Here is a 10,403-nt window from a genome sequence, read left to right as displayed (position 1 = left end):
TAAGCCCGTTTTAATTCCTCTATCTTCTTTTTTACAGCATCATCCTCAACTGCTTGGGATTCCCTTCTCCTCTTTTTCTTCTTCACCCCATTCTTTTTCACCTTCTCTGGCACCTCTTTTTCCTCAAACTTAATTACTTCATATTTTGTGAAAGTTCGTGCTCTAGGTTTGGTAATGAAAGGTTGATCAGCATCAACTCTCCTATCCATTGCCTTCTCCTCTTTTTCTGTGCTTACCCTATCTTCAAGCGGGATTACATCAAGACATGCTACATGGACGTGTTGAACTTTCGTGTCCATTTCTCCTTCTGCTGTTTGTTCTTCTAAGGAATGAGGAAAAACATCCATGTCCAGCATATGCAGAGAACTAGCAACAAGCAGATCTAAGTCGTCCAAGTTGTTGGCAGTTTCGACCGGACTCGTCGAGTCTATGAAAGTGACTCAGCGAGTCGGATCGTATTTCACCATTTCCACTGTGTTTTCCGAGTCGGCTCCTTCCATTAGCATTTCTATCTCCTCCAAGTCCTTGTTAGCATCTCCATCCTCTCCATAAGGTAGCAAAAACTTGCTTGGATCTTCTTCTTGCAAAAGTGCAAGTTCTTTTTGTAGTATCTCATCATCCAAATAGATAAATGAGATCTCTTCTTTTTCTTCCTCTTCTTGCTTGGCTTCTGGTACAGTTCTAAATATTGCTGACTCGTCTCCTACCCTTAACGTTAGTGTAGACTCACCTACATCAATTAAAGCACATGCGGTGTTTAAAAATGACCTCCCCAAAACAATTGGAATTTCGGGGTCTTCTTCCATATCAAGCACCACAAAGTCTACTGGAAATATGAACTTCTCGACTTTAATAAGAAGATCCTCACAAATGCCTCTTGGATGAATTGTGGTCTTATCTGCCAAATGGATCTTCATGTTTACCGGCCTTGGCTCCGGTAAATTCAGTTTCTTGAAGAAAGAGAAAGGCATCAGATTGATGCTTGCACCCGAATCGGTCAACGCTTAAGTGACAAATGCATTTCCAAATTGACACGGAATTATGATACTCCTCGGATCGCCCTTCTTTTCGGGTAACTCACTCAATATTATTTCCGCGACTTCAGCAAAATCTTTCCTAGCAGCAAAGAGACCCTTTAGTAAGTTGAAGTACTTTGGTGTTTTAAGCATCTTTTGTACAAATGGCACATTGAATTGTAAGGCTCTAACATGCTCCATAAAGGCTTTATAAGCTTCCACTTTTTCAACAGGCATGGCTTTGATTGGCAATGGCAAAGGGGGATTATATGGCTTTAAGGGAATGACAGTTTTGTCATTTACACATGGACTCGTCGAGTCCATTAGATGGACTCGGCAAGTCTGGTCGGGCTTAGCTGGAGCCGATTCTGCTGTCCTTTCTATCTTCTTGTTGGAGATCCTCTGTGCCTGTGTGAAAATTTCTTCACAGCTTTAAGTCACAACACTTACGTTCTCCATTCTTGGATTATTTTCGGTGTTACTTGGAAGTTGACCCGCTCTTCTTTCGTTAACTTGATGTGCAAGTTGTCCCAGCTGTTTCTCAATGTTGAGAATGGATGCCTGCTGATTCCTTATCATATTTCTGGTCTCGTGTATTGCAGCATCATGATCATTGTGTCTCTTTTCGGACGCGGCTATGAATCTAGTGAACAATTCTTCTAGATCGGCTTTCTTTTCTACTACTGGTTCTTCCTTTTGATAAAATCCCCTCTCCTTCTGCTTGTATTTCTCCTCCTTAGCCTTCTTGTATTCTTCGTATGGGAGCCATTCCTTATTCGATTTCCACCAATTCTCGTCGTATCGATCGCCACTTGAATAGAATACTTGAGCCTTCTTGTTTCCATTTTCATCCAAGTCACAATCCTTTGTGAGATGGGGCCCTCTACAATTCTCACATCCAACCCGAATAGCATGGATTGTTTGATCCATTTTTGTCATCCTTCTATCTAGACTATCGAGCTTAGCTATCACCGCCGCCATGCTATCATTTTCCGAGTTCACTACCCCCCCCCCCCGACTTACTTCATTTCTTGGATTGTGGTATTCTCTAGAATGCTTAGAGAATTCTTCAATTAACTTCTTGATTACCGGGGGCGCCTTCTTCGTGAGCGGGCCTTGAGAATCGAGCAATTGCCTCGTGGTGTTTAACAACGTAAATTTTAAAACAAAATTTTCATTTATGCAACATCAAAACCATCGTTTAATATTCCAAATTCAAACGTGAACAATGTTATCATAACAAAATACATCCCATGATCATAAAAACAGTTTCTCCGTCAGTGTGTACAATCACGCCGGCGCCTTCCCGCGGTCCTCGCTAGTACCTGAAACACATAACACAACAACTGTAAGCATAATTGCTTAGTGAGTTCCCCAAAATACAACTTACGCACATACGCCTTTCCAGGCCCTGATCTTCCGGTCCATGTGTCTCAGGGGACTTCCGTCCCAACTAGGTAAACCTTCCGGTCCTACCTGCATCAACCTTACGGTCCACATCACAACGCCTTCCGGCCCATATCAAGCATATCATACATAACACATATAAATGACTAACTTATCATATACCATGCATATAACTCGTAACATACCCGACCTTTCGGTCACACAATAAAAACCCTTCCAGATACAGTATAGTGAGAAAACTCACCTCGTGGAAAGTCTAAGATCTCGCGTACTCGCTATCTCCAAAACCCAACGACGACTCTACCTCGCCTAATCATAAAAATATCATTTTAATAATCAAGGACTTCCACAACTAAACTTTACCCTTTATCATCATTCCTCAGAGGGTAAAAGACCATTTTACCCTTCCTTGACCCAAAGTCTTCATGTTGACCAAAACCCTAAAAGTCAACAAAAGTCAACCCAATGAGTACGCGGGGCGTACTGCTTGATGTACGCGGGGCGTACATCACCAACCCATGGATCGGGGTCTCCACCCAGTACGCTGCGCGTACTGGGAGTTACGCCCAGCATAACCATCAGACTTTAGCATACATCCTTTCTGGTCTTAATCGATTAAGCCATTACTCCAACTTCTAGATCCGACTCTGTTTATGCGTCTATACCCATAAAGTCGAGACCTTTAAGCCTTGGCATGGCTGTAAAGGCTCCAACACTTCTTAACATCATTCTATTCCAACTCAAGGACCTAGATCTCATGCATGGTGCAATATTCACGACCAAGATTACATTTTTATGAGTCTACAACTCAGATAGACCAGAAATATGAAGGATCTAAGCTTATGGAGACCATTTGCTCAAAAAGTCTCCACCTTTGGGACTAAAACCCTAGAAAATGGTACTTGAAGCATATTACAAGAACTACAGGACAAGATCCGAACTTTTTACCTTATAATGAAGCTTCAACCTTTGCAAAGCTCAGATCCACACTCGAATACCACTTCTAGCCTTCCCAATCAGCTCCTCTTCTCCTTTGCTACCTTGAAATGGCGACACCAAGCTTAGAATACTCACAAATGGCCTAAGAACGGATGCACACTTTCTTTAGGGTTTCTTTCTAAGAGATGGTGGCTGAGAAGTCGAGCCACAGATTCCTTTTATAGCCCTCTGAATGAATTAGGGTTTTTAGGTCTGGACCGGTTACGCCCCGCGTAACCTTGGGTACGCTCAGTGTACGTGAGGGTGAACGCGTCCAAATGAAGCGCGCGAGTACGCGCAGCGTACTCCTTGTACGCCCAACATACTCGCCTAACATGCAAAACCCTAAATGGCAACATATAAAAATGATGAAGGGCTAAATAGAAGGGTACATGGATTTCGGGCTGTTACAATTCTCCCCCTCTAGAACCAGACTTCGTCCCCGAAGTCTCATACAGAAAACAACTTCGGATACTGATCCCGCATCTCAGTCTCGGACTCCCATGTCAGCTCGGACCCCTTCCGATGTTGCCACTGCACTTGCACCAAGGGTACTTCCTTGTTCCTCAGAACCTTAACCTTTCGATCCCTGATCGCCACTGGCCTCTCCACATAGTTCAGGCCTACATCCACCTGAATATCATCTAACGACACCACTGACGACTCGTCGGCAATACATTTCCTCAACTGTGAGACATGAAAGGTGTTGTGGATCTGTCCCAACTCAGCAGGTAGATCCAACCGGTAGGATACCCTGCCTACCCTAGCAATTACCCTGAAAGGTCCAATATATCGGGGTTCCAACTTGCCCCTCTTCCTGAATCGTATCACTCCTTTCCAAGGAGAGACCTTTAGGAGCACAAGGTCACCAACCTGAAACTCGAGCTCGGACCGACGCCTGTCCGTATAACTCTTCTGGCGACCCTGCGCGGTCAACAATCTCTACCTGACCTGCTGTATATGCTCGATCGTCTGGAGTACAATCTCTGTGCTACCCATTACCCGTTGCCCCACCTCTCCCCAGCAGATGGGGGTGTGACACCTCCTCCCATCCAACAGCTCAAAAGGTGGAATACCAATGCTCGAATGATGGTTGTTGTTGTACGAAAACTCTGCTAAGGGTAAATAGGTGTCCCAACTCCCTCCAAAATCCAAAACACATGCTCGGAGCATATCCTCAAGCATCTGAATCGTCCGCTCGCTCTGTCCGTCCGTCTGCGGGTGGTATGCGGTACTGAAATGCAGCCTCGTACCTAACTCCTCATGAAACTTCTTCCAAAACCTGGAAGTAAATCGTACATCCCGATCTGAAATGATCGACATCGAAACCCCATGCCGCGATACCACCTCCCTGCATATAACTCTACCAACTTCTCCGAAGAAGAGCTCTCACTGATGGCTAGAAAATGAACACTCTTCATCAATCTATCCACAATCACCCAAATTGCATCGACCCCCCCTCGCAGTCCTTGGCAATTTGGCAATAAAATCCATAGTAATATGTTCCCACTTCCATTCGGGAATCTCCAGCGGCTGCAATTTACCGTGCGGACGCTGGTGCTCGGCCTTAACCTGGCAACAAGTCAGGCACCTCTCAACGAACCATGCAACATCCCTCTTCATACAGGGCCACCAATACTCCTTCTTTAGGTCCAAATACATCTTAGTAGCCCCGGGATGAATCGAGAATTTTGACCGATGCGCTTCCTCCATCAAAATAGTACGCGTACCGCCCACAAACGGTACCCAAATCTGACCCTGAAAAGTCATAAGTCCCCGTCCATCCGTAACGAATTCTGATACCTGACCGACAACCCGCTCCCTTTTATGGTTTTCTGGTCTCACAGCCTCAGCCTGAGCTCCTCGGATGGTGTCCAAAATCGGAGTCATCACCGTCTCAACGCATCGGCTACTACATTCGCCTTACCTGGGTGGTACACGATCTCATAATCGTAATCCTTCACCACATCCAACCATCTCCTATGTCACATATTCAAATTTGGCTGATCCATCAAGTACTTCAGACTCTTGTGGTCCGTGTATATGGTACACCGAACCCCATAAAGATAGTGCCGCCAGATCTTGAGGGCAAACACCACAGCACCTAATTCTAGGTCGTGGGTGGGATATCTCGACTCATGAGGCTTCAGCTGCCTCGAAGCATACGCTATAACGTGTCCCCTCTGCATAAGCACCACCCCTAATCCAGATATAGATGCATCACAATATACCACAAAATCATCCATCCCTTCCGGGAGTGCAAGCACAGGGGCCTCGCACAATTTCTGACGAAACGTCTCGAATGAGGACTGCTGCTCCGGTCCCCATGAAAATGCAACACCCTTCCGGGTCATCTTAGTAAGTGGCACGACGATCTTGGAGAAATCCTTGATAAACCTTCGATAATAGCTGGCCAATCCCAGAAAGCTCCTGATCTCAGTGGGCGATCTCGGCACTTCCCATCTCATCACCGCCTCGATCTTGGCCGGATCGACCAATATCCCTTTCTGGTTAACAAGGTGCCCTAGGAACTGGACCTCTCGTAACCAGAAATCACACTTGGAGAATTTGGCATATAGCCTCTCCAATCTCAATACTCCAAGAATTTCTCTCAAATGCTCCTCATGCTGCTCCCTAGACCTCGAATATACCAAAATATCATCAATGAATACGATCACCGACTGATCCATTATCGGCCTGCACACCTTGTTCATAAGATCCATGAACGGAGCCGGGGCATTGGTGAGCCCAAAAGGCATCACCACAAACTCGTAATGTCCATAATGAATTCTGAATGCAGTCTTCTGAATATCTTCATCCCGAACCCTCATCTGATGATAACCCGACCTCAAGTCTATCTTAGAGAACCAAGATGCCCCCTGCAACTGGTCGAACAAATCATCGATCCTAGGTAACGGATACCGGTTCTTAACCGTCAACTTGTTTAACTCCCGGTAATCGATACACATCCGGTGTGAACCATCCTTTTTCTTGACAAATAGAATCGGCGCTCCCCAAGTGAGCTATTTGGTCGAATAAACCCTTTTCCCAACAGCTCCTAAAGCTGCAAGGATAACTCCTGCATTTCTGGTGGGGCGAGGCGATTGGGCGCCTTGGTGATGGGCGCCGCTCCCGGAACCAGATCGATACGGAACTCCACTTGCCTTTCCGGAGGCACACCTAGTAATTCTTCGGGGAACACATCCGAAAACTCGCATAATACTGGAACCTTGTCAACCGAATTTGGCCTCCCCGCGGCCACTCGAGTGTCCATCACATAGGCTATGAATCCACTACAGCCCTGCTGCAAACTCTGTCTCGCCCTGGCAGCCGAACAAAAAGCTGACCCACACCGGGTCCCCTCGCCATACACAGTAAGCACTCCCCCACTAGGGTCTCGTATAGTCACCAGCTGTCTCTCGCAATCAATGACTGCCCCAAACTTACTCAACCAGTCCATGCCCACGATAACGCAGACATCCCCCATCGCTATAGGAATCAACTCTATAGGGAACTTGACACCAAAAATCTCGAGCACACATCCTCGAATCACGTCAATGGCGTATACCGCTTTCTCATCCGCTATAGAAACCCGTATGGGTCGACTCATCACCTCCCAATCAATACCGATGTGCTGGCTAAAAGCCAAAGATACAAAAGACCGACTCGCACCCGAGTCAAATAATACCAAGGCAGGTACAGAATCCACAAGAAAAGTACCTACGCATATCATAATATAAGCACAAAATCTCAGCATAAAAATAAATACACAAAAGAATACATACCAGCTACGACATTGGGCGCCGCGCGGACCTCCTCCGCAGTCAACTGAAAAGCTCTCCCACGAGCCTTCGGAGCCTCGGCTTTCACTGGCCGAGTCTCGGTAACCCTAGCATCAGGCGCAGATCCCTGGTGAAGCTGAGGGCACTCGGCCTTCCGATGGCCGGTCTGGTTGCAATGAAAGCAAACCATACACCCCTTGGGGCAATCCCTAGCAATATGCCCTTCCTTGCCACACTTGTAGCAAGCACCTGATCAACATGCCCCCTCATGACCCTTGCCGCACTTTCCGCAAGTGCGGCCCTTCTGACCTCCCGTCCTCGAATCGGTGGACTTGGTCCGCTTGGCTGCCGGCTGGGACTGAGCCGGCCGCCGATCCACCCGCTGAGACTTGGCCTCCTCCCTGGCCTAAGTCTCCAACTCGATCTCTCTCTTCCTGGAATTTGCCTGGAGCTCAGCGAAAGTCTAGTATGACGAGTTCGATACGAACTCCCGGATATCCCTCCTCAGTACACCCAAATATTGTTTCATCCGAGCCTTCTCAGTGGACACCTGCTCAGGGCAAAACATCGCCCTCTCATGAAACTTCCGAGTGATCACCGTAACCAAATCATTACCCTGCTTGAGGGTCAAGAACTCCTAAACCAACCGTTCCCTCTCCACTAGGGGAACATACTCGTCTCTGAACATAGAAGTAAATCTCTCGCAGGTCACGGCTGAAATCTCCGCAAGAGTGAAGTTCGCCGTCACGAACTTCCACCAATCCTTTGCTCCCAAGCGGAGCTGGTTCAAAGCGAACCGTACCCTCAGATGCTCCGGACATGAACAAGTGTAGAAGCATCCCTCAATATCAGCAATCAATATCATCGCAGCGATCGGATCCTGCGTCCCATCAAACTCGGGTGGCTTTGTGTTGCTGAACTCCCGGAATAGCAACGAGTCACCTCCCTGTGGTCTGGCAGCGGCCACAGCTGCAGTAGCTGCAGCGGATGTGGCCTCAGTCACCGTGGCGTACCGCTCATCAAAAGTCTCCAGCACCGTGGTCTTAATAGACCCAAACATCTCCGGAATCTCGGCCCGGATCGCCACAGCCACCTCCTCGTGAATCATATGACGAAGCTCCTCGTCACTCACACTGCTCGTACCAGGTCTGTGGCATGGTCCAACCATAATGCCTCTGAAATACAACATAAAAAAATATCAGAGACTCCATTGAGCATAATCGCACTCGATAACGCAACCCTACTCGGTCTCCGATACCCAAGGATTCTTACTTGGGTTGCCCACTGACCAGGTGTCTTCAGTAGTACGGGCCCAATACTACCGACTACACCGCATCAGCATTCACCCCAAGTCCTCCTCCTCGAACCTCGGATCATGAGTACTCTATTCTTGCTATGCACTGGCTACCCACTCGCTCTCAAAGCATCTCATAGCAGCAGGTTTCCCACTAGACTAAGGCATCACAAATCAGGCCACTCTAGTCCTAATATGAGTACCTAGTCTACTAGTATGCGTATCATATCATAACATATCTCATAACACATATTGTAAGGGTATTTTGGGGATTTTACCGTTCGGGCGCTGGCTGACCATACACACTGCTTCTCCTTTGGTTGTTTCGAAATCTCTTATCAATTTTTTATTGCTTTTATTAATTAAAAATTTTCCTCAAGTCCCCGGTTTGAGTTCAGTTACGCCCGAAGGTGTATCCGAATCCCTCAAACCAAGGCTCTGATACCAACTTTTAACAACGTAAATTTTAAAACAAATTTTTCATTTCTGCAACATCAAAACCATCGTTTAATATTCCAAATTCAAACGTGAACAATGTTATCATAACAAAATACATCCCATGATCATAAAAACAGTTTCTCCGTCAGTGTGTACAATCACGCCAGCGCCTTCCCGTGGTCCTCACTAGTACCTGAAACACATAGCACAACAACTGTAAGCATAATTGCTTAGTGAGTTCCCCAAAATACAACTTACGCACATACGCCTTTCCAGGCCCTGACCTTCTGGTCCATGTGTCTCAGGGGACTTCCGTCCCAACTAGGTAAACCTTCCGGTGCTACCTGCATCAACCTTACGGTCCACATCACAACGCCTTCCGGCCCATAACATATACGCCTTCCGGCCCATATCAAGCATATCATACATAACACATATAAATGACTAACTTATCATATACCATGCATATAACTCGTAACATACCCGACCTTTCGGTCACACAATAAAAACCCTTCCGGGTACAGTATAGTGAGAAAACTCACCTCGTGGAAAGTCTAAGATCTCGCGTACTCGCTATCTCCAAAACCCAACGACGACTCTACCTCGCCTAATCATAAAAATATCATTTTAATAATCAAGGACTTCCACAACTAAACTTTACCCTTTATCATCATTCCTCATGTTGACCAAAACCCTAAAAGTCAACAAAAGTCAACCCTATGAGTACGCGGGGCGTACTGCTTGATGTACGCGGGCATGGATCGGGGTCTCCACCCAGTACGCTGCGCGTACTGGGAGTTACGCCCAGCATAACCATCAGACTTTAGCATACATCCTTTCTGGTCTTAATCGGTTAAGCCATTACTCCAACTTCTAGATCCGGCTCTGTTTATGCGTCTATACCCATAAAGTCGAGACCTTTAAGCCTTGGCATGGCTGTAAAGGCTCCAACACTTCTTAACATCATTCTATTCCAACTCAAGGACCTAGATCTCATGCATTGTGCAATATTCACGACCAAGATTAAATTTTTTATGAGTCTACAACTCAAATAGACCAGAAATATGAAGGATCTAAGCTTATGGAGACCATTTGCTCAAAAAGTCTCCACCTTTGGGACTAAAACCATAGAAAATGGTACTTGAAGCATATTACAAGAACTACAGGACAAGATCCGAACTTTTTACCTTATAATGAAGCTTCAACCTTTGCAAAGCTCAGATCCACACTTGAATACCACTTCTAGCCTTCCCAATGAGCTCCTCTTCTCCTTTGCTACCTTGAAATGGCACCACCAAGCTTAGAATATTCACAAATGGCCTAAGAACGGATGCACACTTTCTTTAGGGTTTCTTTCTGAGGGATGGTGGCTGAGAAGTCGAGCTACACATTCCTTTTATAGCCCTCCGAATGAATTAGGGTTTTTAGGTCTGGACCGGTTACGCCCCACGTAACCTTGGGTACGCTCAACGTACCTGAGGGTGAACG

General features: G+C 46.4%; 1 protein-coding gene across 1 annotated transcript; it reads right to left on the bottom strand.

Annotated features, from left to right (window-relative positions):
* Positions 1-440: 440 nt before the first annotated feature.
* On the bottom strand, positions 441-1,253 carry LOC145064397 (uncharacterized). The gene is made up of 3 exons (XM_079011860.1): positions 1,082-1,253; positions 731-1,003; positions 441-580 (listed from the first exon to the last, which is right to left on the bottom strand). The coding sequence occupies exons 1-3, from the start codon at positions 1,251-1,253 to the stop codon at positions 441-443; spliced, it is 585 nt and encodes a 194-aa protein (XP_078867986.1).
* Positions 1,254-10,403: the final 9,150 nt, after the last annotated feature.

This window comes from Lactuca serriola, chromosome 7 (assembly GCF_051521515.1).
Source record: "Lactuca serriola cultivar US96UC23 chromosome 7, Lser_US96UC23_V15, whole genome shotgun sequence".
Taxonomy (NCBI): Eukaryota; Viridiplantae; Streptophyta; class Magnoliopsida; order Asterales; family Asteraceae; genus Lactuca; species Lactuca serriola.
Note: the sequence above shows the minus strand (reverse complement) of the source record. Positions and strands in the feature narration are given on the sequence as shown.